Raw genomic sequence first — 17,640 nt, forward strand, 5'->3', positions numbered from 1 at the left:
ACAAAACATGAGGTAAGATTTCTCTGTAGCCATAATCGCTCTGAGCTGAGTGGATCTTCTGAAATGATTGCAGTGACATTTTGAGGTACTGTAGTTTAGATTCCATACCAGGTCATAAGCAGTACAGTATTTTTGCCTCCCCAGCTCAGCAAGATTAAGAAACTGACATTTTCACATGACTTGAAGAGGATTTTTTTTTTCTTCCTTCCGGATAGGATTACGTCATTGAAGGAGAGCCCCTGAATCCCGGGTCAGTTGTTCTTAAATAACACATTGTGAATGAGATGGGGGCGGGGTAGGGGCAAGGGAGAGGGTTTGGGGGGGGGAACACTGATGAATGCCAATTAGTTTCTTTTTGCCTTTGGAGGGGAGAGGGTGATGCATTGAAATAAAGATCAAGTAGACATTGATGAAAACGCTTAAATATGTCAAATAAATGAATGAATGAATTAGTGTAGAACAAAACCTCCACACAAAAACACCCCAACCCCCAATTTTATGTCCTTCTGAAGTTTACACTTAATTAAATCAGTTTTTTTTGTTTATATTCACACAGATGGCTAACGTCACCTCTACAATTCGTTGCTGCGTAAATTTACCACACAAAAAGGAACAGTCATTTTTCAAAGTACACAAATACTGGTTGCCATGGAAACCAGTAGGTGCCTGCTGCTCCTGATTCTGTTTTCAGAGCAGAATGCTAACCACAGGACGTTCCAGCTGTGACTCACTGCAACTGCTGGCAAGCATGCTGGCTTGGTCCTGCTAAGGGTATGATTTCCCTGCTTTTAGAAAGCCTAAAGAGCCACTCGGTCTGAACAATATTTGAGTTTAGAATAAAGTCCACAGAAGAAAACTAGTAGAAATGAAAAAAAAGAGAGAGAGAGAGATTGAGATTCTCATTTTAAATACGCAGATCTAATTTGTATAACTGTATTGAGAAGTTGTTTTCTTAAAATATCTGAAATGCTTCCACTTTCAGGTTGGCCATGAAATGTATCTTCAAGTATAAATATGTTGTATACCTACAACCTCCAGTGTAGAAGCTTTTCAGTTCTTCTCTGAAGGAGACTAGTCATTTAGGATTGATGTGGCTTTAGGTCCCCCTACCTGCACTCCACTCTGAAATATCTCAACCACTCTTAAGACACTCAAAGAGGAAGGAAATCTCTTGCCTAAGCCACATTTACCAATTTCTATCTACTTCCTTTGCAAGGGTTTCATAATTTGGCACATGAATAGTCTATTAGGCCATTAGTGACTTCAGACACCATATGAAATGATCCGTGGACCCCTTCTAACTATTAAGAACCATGCATAAAGTCAGAAGATACAAAACTGAAGCTATATTACTGACAAAGTTGATTTTTTCTAAGAGTTAGGGTTTAGGAATCACTGAAACTCAGGCCTGGAGGAACCCAGAGATAGCTAATGTGTACCTCAACCTGTTCCTTCAATGAGAATCAACTTTATGAACTGCAAGAACACTCACAAACAGAAATATGCTTTGCAAGTGCTTCTTTGCTGCTAAATTGTTTTATGATTTTGAAAATTCATGCTTTTTTGAAAGTATAATTAAGTGTTTCATATATATATGAGCGTAGGATATATAGACGACTTCGTCCATTTTAGAATTACAGGAACAACTAAAACTCAGCCCTTTCTCTTTTGATTGACATCTAATTCATACTTTTTATAACTATACTTTTCCTTATTTCCTTGAAATTTTTCTGAAGTAAAATTTTTATATGGATGACTAATTTTAAGAATTAAATACAGTCCAAATAGAGAAAATCAAGAGTCTCTTTGAGGTGATATTATTAAAATATGGAGAAACTTCAGGAAAAAAATTTGGTCTATTTTCTATTATAAATCTTTAAAAGCTTTAAACAAAAAGGCTACCCTTTAGAGTTTAACTTGTATTGAAATAATTCACCTGCCTAGAAGGAGAATTCTAGATGTAGAAGAGAATCTGTCAGTATTTATAGAGAAGAATGAAAATTCTAGTCAATGTAAAAATCATAGGTAAAATTTCTGAGAACTATACTCAGTGAGTGTATAGATTAGCTTCATGAAGCCAGTGTTACTAACAGGTTATATTTAACTGCAAGAGGAAAGTAATTTCATTGTAAGAGCATACTAGAGTGTATTAATTATGATCAGGCTGTAGATATACAGCCCAATGCAGCTCTAAATTTTGCTTAGAATATAATCTCATGAAAATTATTTACCCTTTCCTAGCCAAAATGTCTTTATAAATTTGCTATCATAACAGTACCTATAAGGTTGTTGTAAACAGCAAATGAGACAGACCACATAATAGGATACGTGTGAGTCCTGGCATATGGAATGTGCTTAAAATGTTATTTTAACTCATGGTCAGAGGCAAAGGGAACCAACTTTTTTTCCAAAGAAACCACTCTAGAAATAGCTTTGAGAGAAAAAAACGATGGGTATAGAGAACTGGAGCTGACTCATGTAAAACATTTCACAGAAATCTTTCCTGACAGACGAGACAGGGAAGCAGTGAATCAATGAATCACTTGTGAAGAGATAGATGGCCATTACTTACAGCGTGTTGCTATGACAATGTGGTTATGTGAGGACACTGGGGCCATCCCCAATATGTGGAGAGCATAGCCCAGAGCAAACCATCCTGTGGGGAGAGTGTAAGTATGATGTCCATGTTGGGGTGGAGGGAGATGGTGGATCATAATGGGCTGGTGGCAAAGAGCATTAGGAAATCTGTCAAGGCTGCCCTGGTGAGTGAGGTGGGTAAGGGAGGGACAAATGGTAGGGAAGGAGGCTTTGCATGTGTTTCTTCCTGTTGCTGTCTCCTCTCCCATGGCTATCCAGCCAGCCTGCAGCTCTAGCTGCTTAGCCATTGGTGCTCCAAGGGGTGGGAATTGATTTATTCTTGGGGCATTTCTTCAGATTTTCCCCCACCCCCCCAAAAAATAACTGTAATGGGATCTCTGAGAACTGCCTCATGAGAGTAGTTATTAGGAATGTTGTTGCCAAAGTTTTCACATAAATCTCCTGGATAAACCTGGAGCTTTCACTATTTGAAGGTCTTTGAAATGTCCCTGTAACAACGGTAGAAACTGTCAAATAAGCTTCATAAAGTAGGGTAAAAGACTCCCATTGTGGATGAGAAAAGCCTAAGGGGGTAAAAACTTAATTGAATTGTGGAGGGTAAATTAGACAAATGTTAAAGATGAAAGCTTATAAACAGAGCATGGTAGACATTAGCTGGCTCTATGATGGCCCCAGGAGGCAGTGTCCTCCCTTAGACACGTGGCCACACACAGTGCACTCTGATACACAGACACACATCTTCCCCATGGCACAGGAAAAGCCACGCTGCCATGTGCTGACAGGGTGGGGCAGGAAATATGAAATACCCATTTAAAATTAAACAATTACTCATAATGCTGGGCTTTGCATGACAGCAAGAAACCCATTGAAGACCACATTCTGAGTTATTCTCTGTCACTCTGCATTAGATGTCTGTCTCACACATAGATGAGATAGTGTCCTTACCATGTGGCAGCTAGCTGCTGTTCCCTCTTAATAGCACATTTTTGTTTCTGGTTTCTATGTATTACTCATTTTAGAAGCCACAAAGGTTGATTTATTTTTTTCACTTTTTAAATCATTGTCTAATCATGGATATGCAAAGATCTAACTATAAGAATGTTTATCTCAGCATTGTTTATAATAATGGAAATTTGAGAAGATTCTAAGTGTTCCACAATAGGTGGCCATATTTTGATGATGGAATGCACAACATTGTAAATGATGTGACGTTATGAATGACATGGAAAAACAGTCACAAGCTACTGTTACCTGGGAAAAGGTCATTATAGGATAGTATGTTCAGAATGATCCCCTTTGAACATTAATATAAAATATATAATAAGCAACTACAGGAAATAAATACCACCAAAAATTATTAGTAGGGATATAATTTAGGTTATTTTTCCTTTATCTAGGTTTTTCTATATTGTCCAAATTTCCTGCAGTGACTGTATATTCCTGTGTGATCAGTTTATTTTTTCAAGCATGATCTTTGGGGACCAGTGTCAATACATGTGTCAATGTACAAATACAGTGTACATAGCAGTGTCAATACATGCATTGATGATGTTTTTCCATTCTCAGAATTCCATAACCTTTTAGGTTCTCAGCCACCCAGCTGGTCTACTAAAAATATTATTATATCTATCTCCATGGTCATTTATACATATCTCAAGATTATACATGAAAATTAGCTCATTAAAATGTTATTATATAAGGTAATCTTCTTCAGCATTACTTTAAAACCATATTTTGTTCCTAATGCTTCCTTTAAAAATCATAACTAGGTTTTTATTATTCATTAGACTAATTCTTTATTTAAAAATAATTCCTTCAGATGCTCAGGGACTAATGACTTCTCACCAACGTAAGTTCTGACAGTTGCCTGATGGAGCCCTCATTCTCTCTCCAGTGGTATGTGAGGTACACTGGAAGCCAAGCCTCCTCTCTGGTACACTGGAAGCCAAGCCTCCTCTCCCGTGTGTACATGAACATTTCATTCCACAGACCACAGTGTTCCCTCTGCCAACTATACTGCCACACCAAATCACTAAACATCTTTTAAAAATTACTCTGCCTCCTAAGATCCTCGCCATCTGCTAGAGGTGGACTCAGAAACAGGGAGAAACCTGCTTCACAGAACAACACGAAGTCATAGAACCCGGAGCCAGAAGAACCTAGGGTACCACCATGCAGACTCTTCCCCAGTTTGGAGAAGACTCAGGGGAAAGTCTATTAAATAAGTGGTAAATGTAAGCACTGAAAGGTCAACATGGCATTTTTTTTAAAATTCTGAAATGTTGAGGTTGGATCTTTCCTATTTTAAAATGTAGACAATCAAAAAAAATAAAAAATAAAAAGTAGACAATCAAGACAATTAAGCAAAATCCATAACAACAATTCCTAATTTCAAAATTTAGCATTCTGAGCTCTGCATTCTTACTCAAGCCATGCTGTGCCTGTTAGATGCTAGAAGGGACCATCCATGCACTTGCTGCCTGTGGCCTATCTGAGGAGAGAGCTAGGTGGTGACCCCCAGGGAAGGAGGTGTGGATAGAGCAGTTTCCATTTGGGAGCCTCTGATATAATTTTTACTGTCTTCAGGGCAGGGTGGAAAGTATCTGTAGATCTGATTCTTGTTCATCCTGATTCTGTCCTTCATGTTTGAGAGAATATCGAGAGGGGAAACACAGAGTTTCCTCTGAATCCAAGAGTAAAAGCTATCTTTTGAAGGCTGGTGTGTCTGCCTCATTAACTGCAGCAAATTAACCCAATCACATGAAAATTCTTCATCATGAGGGATGGTCAGGAAACATCAGCATTTCCTTTTGAGGAAAAGGATTTTGATCGCACTGAGATAAATATCTCAGTGTATAAATAGTGTACAAATAGTGTATTAATAGTGTATAAATAGATACACTTCATTCTAAACTCTTGAATCCAGATCATGATTAGTACAATGTTAGACTCATCTGGTGTAGAGACATAAATTGAATTGTTTGGTATATTGTTGTCACTTTTTATAAGTGTTTTTAGAGGGCACTTGTCCTCAGAATTAAAATAGCTTATTTTAAGGAAAATGCCAGGCATCCTAGAAGCAAACTTCCTCTGACAGACAGTTGCAGGAAGCATGACTCATCTGCCCGGGAAGTGTTTGAGGAGGTGCCATGATGATGAAAGTCAGCTTAGACCCTTTGCTGCTAAGACATAAAATCTCATCTGCTTTTCTCCAACTGGCAAATGGGATTTTAACTACCACACTTGTTAGATTCAGACAGAGAATCCCTGTGGCTTTTGTAGGAAAGCTGAGAGTCCAGGAGACTTCAGACGCCCTGCTTTCTTCAATACATGGGGACAATCTATGTTTATCACAACTGGGAAAGCTGTTTTCAAAATTATAGCTTTGCCTTGACTGCAAAATGTTTCAGAGAGCAAAAATTAATCCATCAAATTTTTATGTTGAAATGGTCATAAATAATGTTTATTAACATTTAATAAATAATATTTATTAGCTGAGTATTAATCCAAGCCCTTCACATGTGTTAACCTAAATTTAAAATTCCTAGCGGCTCTATAAAGCAGGTACCATTGTTCCCATTTTAGAGTTCTGGAAACTGAGGAATGTAAAAGTTTAGTCATGAAACTCCTCAAGAATAATTTCTTTACTGTTTCCTTCATTGATAATTATATTTTTAAAATAGGAATTGTCAAATTCATGGATGCAATAAAGTCCTTATTGTCTGTAATAATAGAGAAAAAATAACTTCTAAATTCTAATGATCATATGCAAAGCTATTAGTCAGTGGAACCAATATAGTCTTCATTATATTTAACAGAGCTTCAAGTAAAGAAAATGGACTAAAATGTTAGCTTTATCATTTATACTTGGTGACAAGTGTCAAATGCATTGATGAAGCAGGTTACTGAGAGAAAAAATTAAATGTCTTAAGAAATAAACTGTTAGGGGCACTTTGATGGTGCTGTCAGTTGGGCCTCCTGACTCTTCATTTTGGCTGGGGTCATGATCTCAGGGTTGTGGGATGGAGCCCCACATCAAGCTCTGAGCTGGGCATGATGCTTGAGATTCCCTTCCTCCTTCACCCTCTGCCCATCCCCCTACTCCCTCTCAAAAAAAAAAATTAATTATATTTCGGCCTTTTCTTCACCACGTGGACATCCCTACCCCATCTGTTAGTCCATTTCTACTGATTTTATCTCCTAAGCGCTCTCTAATCCTATTACATTCTCCCTTCTTAGCATGGGAGGAACTGGTGTCCTCTCTCACCTGGACTATAGCAACCCCCTCACTGGATCTCCAGAATTATTTTCACCTCCCTTCAATTTTCTCTTGAAGTCAGAGTTTTTTATTTTGTTTTTAAAGATTTTATTTATTTATTTGACAAAGAGAGAGCACAAGCAGGGGGAGCAGCAGGCAGAGGGAGAGGGAGAAGCAGGCTCCCAGGGGCTCCATCCCACGACCCAGGGATCATGACTTGAGCCGAAGGCAGATGCTCAACCAACTGAGCCACCCAGCTGCCCACATTGAAACCAGAGTTTTTAAAGATGCCAATCCAAGCATGCCATTTCCCTACTCACACTCCTGAGAGATCTCTTGCTGCTCTTAAAGCCCTGAAACTCCTCACACACCTTCAATGCTGTGCTACATTTGCAGGTGCCTGCCCACGTGGAAGCCCCATGCTGGGCTTCAGCCACACTAGGCTTCCTTTGGTTTTGACAAGGATTTTCTCCTGGACTGAACTTGAACCAGGTGCCTCTGAACCTTCTTCCTGACTAGGTCTCAACCTTGGCCTAGAATGCAGACTCTTGGCACATATTATTTCATCCACTCACTCCTCACTAACCAAATTAAAAGACTTAAACACTAACATAGTTTCTAACGAGGTCACACCACTAGGATGAACCCAGCTCCTATTCACGTACCTGCCTGAGAAAGTTCAACACTGCCAATAGAATTTAAGGTTTGTGGTTTGCTCTGCCAATACCTGAGGACAGGCCCCTGACCACCATTCCTAAAGTATTTACTAAAAAGGGCTTACAATTGTGAATCCTTCCTCTATCCCTTTGAGATGTATGCGTATCTCCTACAACTCAGGAATGCCTTTCTCAAGGATCTGAGGACCATGCCTTTGAAATGTAATCATCAGGAAGGATAGGCCACTGGTCTCCCATTGTGAGTGAACGGAATCCTAACTTTCATAGCTGCCAGTCAGCAGACACAATTGGCCTAGCCACGCTGACATCTAACCCTTTGTCACTTCTAGCTTCCCTGAGGCTCCAGCTGCTGTCCCCTCCCTCATCCTCCCTTCAAAATGTCCAGTTCCCTCCATACAACCTGAAATGGAGTGCAGCTCCTGCTGGATCCTACTGCATGAGTGGGTTCCTGATTAAAATCTATCTGGGCCACTTTAACTTCATCTTTGACAGTTCCTTGAACACAACTTCCCTTGGTGAACCTCCAGCTTCCTTTAAACTTGTTAAGTTACTCTTCCTCAGGGAAGCCTCCTCTGAGCAGCACCACCCCCCCACCCCCCCGCCACCATGAGCTCGGTCCTCCCGCTCATGTCTTTGGTGGACCCAATAATGTTCCCTGATAGCACTTAACACAGCTTGTAATTAAATTTGTATTGTGTGTTAATTGATTACCATCTGTCTCGTCAGTGAAGACAAGGAAAACTGATATGAAAACAGTCATAGTCCCCAGTGGATGTGTCTAAAATGTATTTGAATGATCAAATGAATGGATACATGAATGAACAATGCATACTTGGGGTATTAACAGCTTGAGGAAATACCACAGCAGAAGCAGAACAAAACAACAAACCTGTTTAACTGTGTTTAATTCACAGCATTCTCAAACTTACTAGAATTTAGTTCTCTTTACTTGGGAAACATCTATCAACATTTGTGGCAGAGAGAGTTCTGTGGTTTCCCCAAATCAACTTCCCCTTTATCTGGGTTCCTGAATCAACATGTGGAAGGCAAGAAACACCAGCACTAGTCTCTAACATGATTGAGAAATAAACTGGTATTATATTAGGCATATACGAATTTATGGATCCTGCATAACAACAGCTTGAGTTACCTTAACTAATCACAATATCACACGGGCCTGATGGAAAAATGTTGCTCAGGGTGCAGACTTAGAAAACACAAGTGCAGGACCGGAAGACTCCGTTTTGGTCCAGTCTTTCATTTGAAATGGATGATTTTGCAATGGTAAGAGGACACGGAGTATAATAAATAATGATATAAACATCTGGTGGACAAGATGACATCAGAAGGAGGATTTGGCAAGAGATAAAATGAATCTTACAGACTGGCAGGAAACGCATTTGACAGAAGTCATTGGCGTAATGAAGGAGACTGGTGAAGTGGAAGGCCTAGAAAGGTATAGAGAATGTACTGGAAGATGATATTGGCAAAGGTGCCAGATAGAGATGGAGTGAGAAAGTTGAGAATCAGAACATGAAAATCGAAAGTAAATCTGATATTTTTACACAATGAGATAAATATCATGACTCTATCACCAGGCCTTAGTGAGACAAAGACGTAATTCACCTAATGAAATGGAAAAGTAAGACTATTGAAAGGGAAATTTTTAATAGCACTCAAAGGTACATGTTAAGTAGATACCTATTAAAATATTTATGACTTCCCAGGAGAGAATTTTGAAGGGAGGATAGAATGTGCTGTCTGAGTAGAAGTGGGCTACACAAAGTGATCTCAAGTGCTGGCCCGAGGGCTTTGGAGGACTCTTTCTACTGAGATTCCCGGAGACTTTGATTTAGTAGGTCTGGGCTGAGGTCTAAGGATATGTTTTTCTAACAAGATCTCCAGGTGACTCTGGAATGCAGCTAGCTAGTTACAGGGGCTTCATCCTCCCCCATTGGCTTCTTCCTCAATAGAGACTATGATTTTTTCAAAGGAAATATGTCAACACTAGTGCAGGACCAAGAGACACATAAGGGTAACAAAGGGGAGATAATTTCAACCATCTGGATGTCTCTCAAATGTCTAAACTGAAAAAAAGCATGGCATTTGATAAATTCTTTAGATGTTCTCTTCTCTCAAAAAGTAAAGAGAATAGTGAAAAGAGTTACTGCTCTGGACTAATTCTGGATAGCAAATAAGTGGTTGTTAATATCGAACAAAACATTAGGAGACAGTGATCAATGTCCCTAGAGTCTGCTATATGAGACATACCAGTCATGGGCCTAAGGTTTAGGGAGTCAGACTTCCAAAGGAGATATAAGCCCATGGACTAAAACAATTAGCAGTTAAAGAAAAACAGAGAAGCAACAGAGAAAGGAAAGAAGATTCAAGAAACATGACAAATTCTAATAAAATGAAATTCTGCCCACAAAGCTAGGAATACCTTTTGGGACAATAAAAGGGGAAACCTCTGAAGAAATCAATTAAGAAGGAACCATATAAAGCTTCCTGACAATTTTATGAGCACACAAACAAATTAGCTAAACTTTGGGAAGGAGCACAGTTAGAAAAAAAAATGTCTATTTTTTTAAGCTATGCTTAGGGCAAATGAAAGATCAAAATGTGGATGGGTCAACACTTGCAGAAGAGAGCATAATATGATAAAGGGAAAACATAAACATGCCTAGTAGAATTTTGAAACTAGAAAAAGAGACACTGAAATCCAATTTACAAGATCAAGACAGGCAATTCCTTTAAATCAATTTTTTGGGCTTAAGTGAATGACATCCTGAAGTACTGAAAGGTACAGTCACTACAGAATAAATTGTGTAATCTTGCTGAATTCATGAATGTTGAAGAAATGTTTTAGCATTCCAGAAGAACCCATGCCCCTACTCAAAGATCCTGCCTCTGTCCCCACACATAATCTATGAGCAATGCTGGCCACAGGACTGGGCTTCACTGCTCCTAGCTAGAGCAGATCATACTGCCCAGAGGAGCATCTGTTCATAAGTGGGCTAGATCCATGTGTTTGCTGTCAGGCTCAAAAAGATTAACCCCCCATGCTGATAACTTGTAGCCAAAGGAAGCCCAGTTTGTTATAAGACCCTGGGGCAAATAAATGGTCATGTGGAGTCATGGCTCTGGGGGCCACACTATAGCTAAAATGATGAGGCTATGGAAATGCAGAGAAGCATTTGGGAAGAGAGATAGGAATGGAGTACACACTTACAGGGAGAAGCCACTAAGCTGCCCTTCTTCCTGCCCTTTCACAGCTTTTTAGTTTATTGCGTGTATCATGAGACTTCTTACTTCCCCCAGAGTACAGCCCACTCACAAAACCAATGGTTTAGTTTGAGTGTGTACCCACAACCGAGAGTTTAAAGCATAAAAATGAAAAATAAAAGGGCAGCCAGAGTCTCAAGGGAAGACGTTTCAGCTTCCAAACTGTAGAATCCTGGAATCGCACAGGTGAGTAAGATTGACAGTAATTTTTGGAAAAATTCTAAATTAGACACTGAAAGTAATTTATCACTCCGTAGCAAAGAAAACAGTGATTATAGTAATACATGACCAGTACTTATCTATGAAGAAGTATGCTAAAATAACACAGACTTCTCTGTCTGACAGTATCATGAGGATGGTTGATGTGATGTCATAGCTAAATCATTGGCCCAGCACCACAGGGCCTGGTAGAAAGCCTTGCTTTTACACTTCGAATATTTGTGACTGTGGACAACCTGTATTTGCCTCAACTATCTCACCTGTCAAATGGGGTGATATTTCTTATATTACAGGGTTGCTATGACAATTATCTAGCACATAATGAGTATTCAATAAAGATCAGTTATTATTGCCAAGTTGTTTGAATAATGCTATCAACAAAGTGTCTAATAAAAGATGATTTTAGGGGTACCGGGAAGCTCAATAAGTTAGGCATCTGACTCTTGATTTTGGCTCAGGTCATGATCTCAGGGTCTTGGGATCAAGCCCTGAATCAGGCTCCCTGCTCAATGGAGAGTCTGCTTGAGATTCTCTCTCTCCTTCTCCCTCTGCCCCTCCTCCTGCTCATGCTGTCTTTCTCTTTTCATAGAGAGCTATGTCTCTAAAAAAACCCAAATCTTAAAAAAAAAAAAAAAAAAAAGATCATTTTAAACAAAGAAACACACCATTTTGGAGTATTTGAAAAAGGCGTCATCTTGCTTGACATTTTTGTCAATTATTTTTGAAGAAGTAGTAGACCAAAGGCTAGTAAGTCTATATGCAGATGAATAGAATTATACAGATCAAAGAATCAGGGTTTAGAAGGATCATGGTGTGTTTGAATTCTCATGCAAAATAGTAAAATATAACTTACTAGGAATAATTTCCTATGTATGGCTATTAAAGTTATTACAGTTCATGTAAAAGTGACTAGGAATACAAATATTAATATAGTCCAACATTATGACTTGACTAACAGGAAGCCCATATAACCCCATCCTATGATACCCGAGTATATGAGCCAGATCATATAATCCCAGCACAACTGCCCAGGTCTGCTTCACTGGAGTGTGGAATCCAACCTGGGCCACATTTTTAAGAGACACTGACAACAGGAGAATATCCAGAGGAGGGTGTCCTCTGAGAGCTTGCCTCATGAGGATCAGCTAGGGAAATGCAGGACGAGGACTGAAGAATAGAAGCTTTGACTTAATGCTTTCCCTCAGGAGAACTCAGTGAATTCGTGGGTTTAACCTTGCATGTACACTCACTCTCTGCCCTTTGTGCTTCTTCACACTGTCGTCTCCCTCTTGCTCCCACTACCACTCAAACCTTGCTCTGCCCAGAGTCACACTGATCCTGAGCAACACTTCTTAACCCTGAGATCCCTCTTGAGCCCCTGGGATCCTCTCACCTTGTTGATCATTGTCACCTTCTATAATAATCTGCTAGCAGCATCCATGACACAACATCAGGGTTTTCCTCCTTCCTCTTTTTACCACACAGACGCTCCTGGTTGACCTAAAACACACTCGGGCCTCCCAGTATGTCTCTGTGCTGATTTCTCCCAAATCCATCACTTTCATTTGTATACTCAATCACCTATTAGAAGTCTCTTCTTCTCTGTAGAGACTCAGACTCAAAGCAAAAATTAAAAAGTTGACATGCAGTTGTAAGACATGCAAAGAATCCTTAAAGTTGACTTCCTGTAACTATATGGGCCATATGCTTTTACTCCTTTGGGCAAGTCGACCCTTCTTCCCATTGAATTTAATTTCCAAATCTGAATCATTTTGTTTTGCCCAGAGGACAAATAATAAAGGATGGATTCATTTCCCAATGGGATCTTTACCAACCCACACCCCTCAGCAAGGCTGGGCACAATGTCTGACCACCTAATTAAGTCCTTTCATAATTTCAGCTTTATTAATTCAAAATAGTTCAATTCCGGCTGCAATAAGAGTCACTCAACTGGGACCTGGCTCAGTTACTTGAAAAACCCTTCAACTAGTAGTTATTAAAATAAAGGAAACTAGATTTTGTGTTTGTGGCTCTCTTCTCCTTAAGTAATTATTTGTGCTTTTAAAATTTTCATCATAGACCAGCCATTGTACAATGGCTCTGGCCTTGCCCGTTGGCTTACAGAATGGAAAAAAATCTCCTCCCTCTGGCAACAGTATCATTCTTTGGAAGGCTTTGCTGAACTTTTGGTTCTCATTCTGTATTTTGCTGCTTTCACCATCAATGTTGCACAAGATAAATGGCATGAGTCTAACATCATCTATGAAGGGCCTCTAATGAGAAGCTCTGTGGTTGTTGGAATAAGTATTTTCATTTGACAGTTTTCAAACACCTCCAAAAATTATCTGATGGGTCTTTTTGTTACACTTCCATCCTCAAGTCAGTCCAAAGAGGTGGAAACCAGCCCCTGGAAAATTTCCATCTCATTTCCTCCCCCACTCTTTATTCCAAAGCCTCCTTGAAAGTCCAGGTCAAAAGCTTCCTCCCCTTTGCAGCTTTCTTTGTTGTACTTTCATCAAATCACTCTTATGGTGCCTGGCATATCCTTACACATGGAACACTCTGCAAGGCCATGAGTACTCTTTTGGTTTGTGCTCAAGTGGTAGAAGTGCAGTGAATACATAGGAATTATACAAAAAGACCAGTTTGGAATTCAGTTCTTTCTCATTAATTAAAAGCTATCATTATGTTGATGCTACAATATGGCTGTGATATTCAATTTATCCTGAGCTCACTGAATGCCTATAAGATCCCAACTCTATTATCAAGGCCCAGGTAACATATTCAGTAGGAGACAGCTTACACCTTCAAAAGTCTCATGGTCCAATAGGGCATGTGTTTGCAATCACAACTAGTAAAAATGGGATAAGATAAACTGCTGTGTTTGTGGTGTGAAAGAACTCTTCCATTTCTCCTAAAGAATGAACAAGATCTTACCATGTAAAGAAATGCAATGAGACAAACATACCATTATTAAGCTTGTGTAGATCATCTGAACACTACTGAAAACTTTAAAACCACTGTCGGGTCCATGCTTATAAGTTTGTTTGATGTTGTGTCATATTTTCTTTGACTACTAGTAAATATCACTCTCTAACGAGTAAACACTATGGCTGCTATTTCTATAATATTGAATTTTTCTAAATATAAAGCAAGATTTCACTCAAAAAAATTATCCCTCGGAAACTAGAGACTCCACGTATTCAGGACCTCCCAAGTCTCCAAAGTACAGGAAGCTTTCTCTTCTTCCTTTTGAAAAACAAAAGGGCTATTTGGAAAAGAGGTATTAACCTCAAACAGTCTCAATCAATGCTAAGTTTTTTAAAAGAACTTATAAAATAGAAGGTTAAGAGAATTTTACAAGGATAAAAAGGATTTTTTTCTGAAGAATGTGTCCTTAAAGTTATAAGTGCTGGACGTTGAAAGTCTTTGTAAACAAGTCTTCTAAAAATCACTGATCGTTGGGATCCCTGGGTGGCTCAGCGGTTTGGCGCCTGCCTTTGGCCCAGGGCGTGATCCTGGACACCCAGGATCGAATCCCACGTCAGGCTCCCGGTGCATGGAGCCTGCTTCTCCCTCTGCCTGTGTCTCTGCCTCTCTCTCTCTCTCTCTCTCTCTCTCTCTCTGTGACTATCATAAAAAAATAAAAAATAAAAAGCCTTTAAAAAAAAAATCACTGATCGCCTTAAGAAGAAACTCACTAAGTCATGTGTTGTGGATAGGTAGCACGGATGAGGAGGGTTGGAGTGTACAATGCTACCAGAGGGGGCACTTGTCACTTCAGTAAAGATTTTTAGTGAAAACATATGTGGATTCAAAAGTATTATATATGAAAAATGTAGATGAATATAAAAATGATGTGTTAGATGGACTTAAAAAGGGATTTTATTAATGACAAAACTTGATGTCAAAATATTCTAAGTGGTTTCAGTAAAATTGTCTTATGAAGTATGAAAGTGGAAACCATAATTTCTAAATTAATATAATAGTTTATAAACCATATAATTTTATATCTGAATGCATAATTACATTAATAAAGTAAGCAAATTAAGGGATCCCTGGGTGGCACAGCGGTTTGGCGCCTGCCTTTGGCCCGGGGCGTGATCCTGGAGACCCAGGATCGAGTCCCACATCGGGCTCCCAGTGCATGGAGCCTGCTTCTCCCTCTGCCTATGTCTCTGCCTCTCTCTCTCTCTGTGACTATCATAAAAAAATAAAAAAAAATTTAAAGTAAGCAAATTAAGTAGCTGCCTAATTTTTCAATCTATAGCCCTAAAAAGTCACATATGTAAATTAGCAAATAAGCTTTTAGAAATAAAGTATCTTATTGTAAAAATAAGTTATTTTGGGCTATCTAATTTTCAAGCAATTTTCATTGAATAGCATTATACACAGGGAGTTGAATAAAAGCTACAGATGGTCATTATTATAACAAATAGAAATTTCTGCTCTACTGAGAGAAAAATTAACTGAAATGCACTTAAATTTAAAAATAAGAATTAAAATCATGATTTCTATTAGCAGGCAATTAGGTAATTAGGTATTAAATAAAGCCAGGTACCCAAATATTTTTTGATCTCCTGCTTATTGTAGAGAACACTGATAAAAACAAGCAACAAAAAATAGAAGTTATTCTTTTACTCCTGGATTATTTAAATAAGAGGTCAATCAGTTCAGAAGTCATACTGAAACCTAAAAACATACATAATCCTTTGTGTATATAATTTAGTGGATTAAATTAATTAAATTAATATTTAATAAATTAGATTAACATTAAATCCTTAATATTAATATGATGTAGTGAAAAGACATGAAATAGGCCTGTTGAAATACCTTGGGTAGCTGGCATATTATGGATGCATAGGGCCACAGAGATTCAGTTCTAGAGAGCAGGATAGCTTCTAGTTTGGCTTGCCTAACTTGATCTGAAAATGCAGTGACTTATTTAGCTTCAGAATACATACCTCTAAATAGTCTGTAGAGCAGTTTATGTGATTTTCCAATTCAAATGCCAAAAATGTGTAATTCACCGTGTTGCCAGTTGTTGCCTGGATGGTCCAGTTGCAACGCTGATTGTCAGAATAGGGATTTGGATAATGTATACTCTCTAGGATGCCATAGTTTCGGTTTACAATTACTACATTCCTACATGCTGCAAAAAATAACCATGATTACTAGGAACCACTATCATATATTTCATAATTGCTCCAAGATGTATGATGTTTTCCTTTAAGAAAATATCTAGATTAAAATATATACATAGTTTATATATTACATATTTGCATATATTATGTATATACATATTTACATATATAGAATATATATAATATATATAATCACACACATATACATAATACAGCATTTTTATAGTAAAAGGGTCTTAATTTAGAACTAATGTGAAGTAATATTCAAGTGAGTTCATAAACTTTAAAGTGTCATGAAAATTGTCTATTAGGCATCAAATTCCTGTGAATTGGTGGAGAGCAGAGTAATAGCACTACCCAGAAAGCAGTTTAATTTGTTTATTTACAGAAGTGTATTAAATATTCTATGCTTCTGTTTTTCTAACTTTAACATTTGGAAGGAACAGAAATCCTGACCTTTAAACTCAACAGTTTGAAAACACAAAGTTCTATGTGAATGCTAAAAATGAATAACAACATAGCTTTGTTGAGCATTTAGAAGTCAGCATGAAATTCACAATAAAGCCTCCGTTATTCCTCATTAGTCATCAGGAAGTAACAAATGAATAGAGGGAATGTAAAGGATTTGAAGAAGAAATTAAAACCTTAAACTTTGGAAAAAAGTCTCCCATCCACTGGTGATGTTTCCTCAGCTAAGTTTGCAATAAAACTATACTAGAAACCTCTAGGTATGGCTGGCTAGTCCTGGGATTCAGTGCCACATTCAACCCAAAATAACAACGGGAACAAAGTATATACATGCTTTTATTTCAAGCCTTGTCCATACTGTCTGTATGATCATGCGATAAAAGACAATGAGAAAATAAACATTATATTGAAAAAAATGGTCTCTGAAAAATGTGGTTCAGAGATGCAGTTCTACAACCATACTCTTCCTGACAGGTAACTAGAACGTCATTTTTTTTTTAAAAGATTTTATTTATTTATTCATGAGAGACACACACACACAGAGAGAAGCAGAGACACAGGCAGAGGGAGAAACAGGCTCCATGCAGGAAGCCCAACGTGGGACTCCATCCCCGGTCTCCAGGATCACGCCCTGGGCCGAAGGTAGATGCTCAACCCCTGAGCCACCCATGCATCCCTAGAACATCATATGTAAACTTTGGTTTACTCAAACTATTTCTCTTTGGGTCACCTTTTTATTCACCAAGGAATTCTAAAGAATAATTTTGTGACTTCAAATGCCTGTGAGAAGTTATAGCTATGAGGCAGAGAGGCATCGTGTGCCCCAGCGGTTATAGGTTAGGGCAGAGGAAAATATATTCCACTAAACCATATGGGCTGCTCTCAGTGCTCAGAAATTATTCTATCTTCAAACTTGCAATTTCATATGGAAAATTTTACAGAAAATCTCACTGGTTAGTCCTGATTTTGCCTTTAAGGACCTATATGCCAT

At 38.4% G+C, this 17,640-nt stretch overlaps 1 protein-coding gene across 1 annotated transcript in view; it reads right to left on the reverse strand.

The window, feature by feature from the left end:
• The window catches only part of CUBN (cubilin), a 259,424-nt gene that overhangs the window by 171,343 nt on the left and 70,441 nt on the right, over window positions 1–17,640 (reverse strand). Inside the window, exon 27 of the mRNA XM_055332630.1 lies at window positions 16,002–16,189. Coding sequence (XP_055188605.1) covers window positions 16,002–16,189 — 188 coding nt within the window. The remainder of the gene's footprint in view (window positions 1–16,001; window positions 16,190–17,640) is intronic.

This window comes from Nyctereutes procyonoides, unplaced genomic scaffold (assembly GCF_905146905.1).
Source record: "Nyctereutes procyonoides isolate TBG_1078 unplaced genomic scaffold, NYPRO_anot_genome, whole genome shotgun sequence".
Taxonomy (NCBI): Eukaryota; Metazoa; Chordata; class Mammalia; order Carnivora; family Canidae; genus Nyctereutes; species Nyctereutes procyonoides.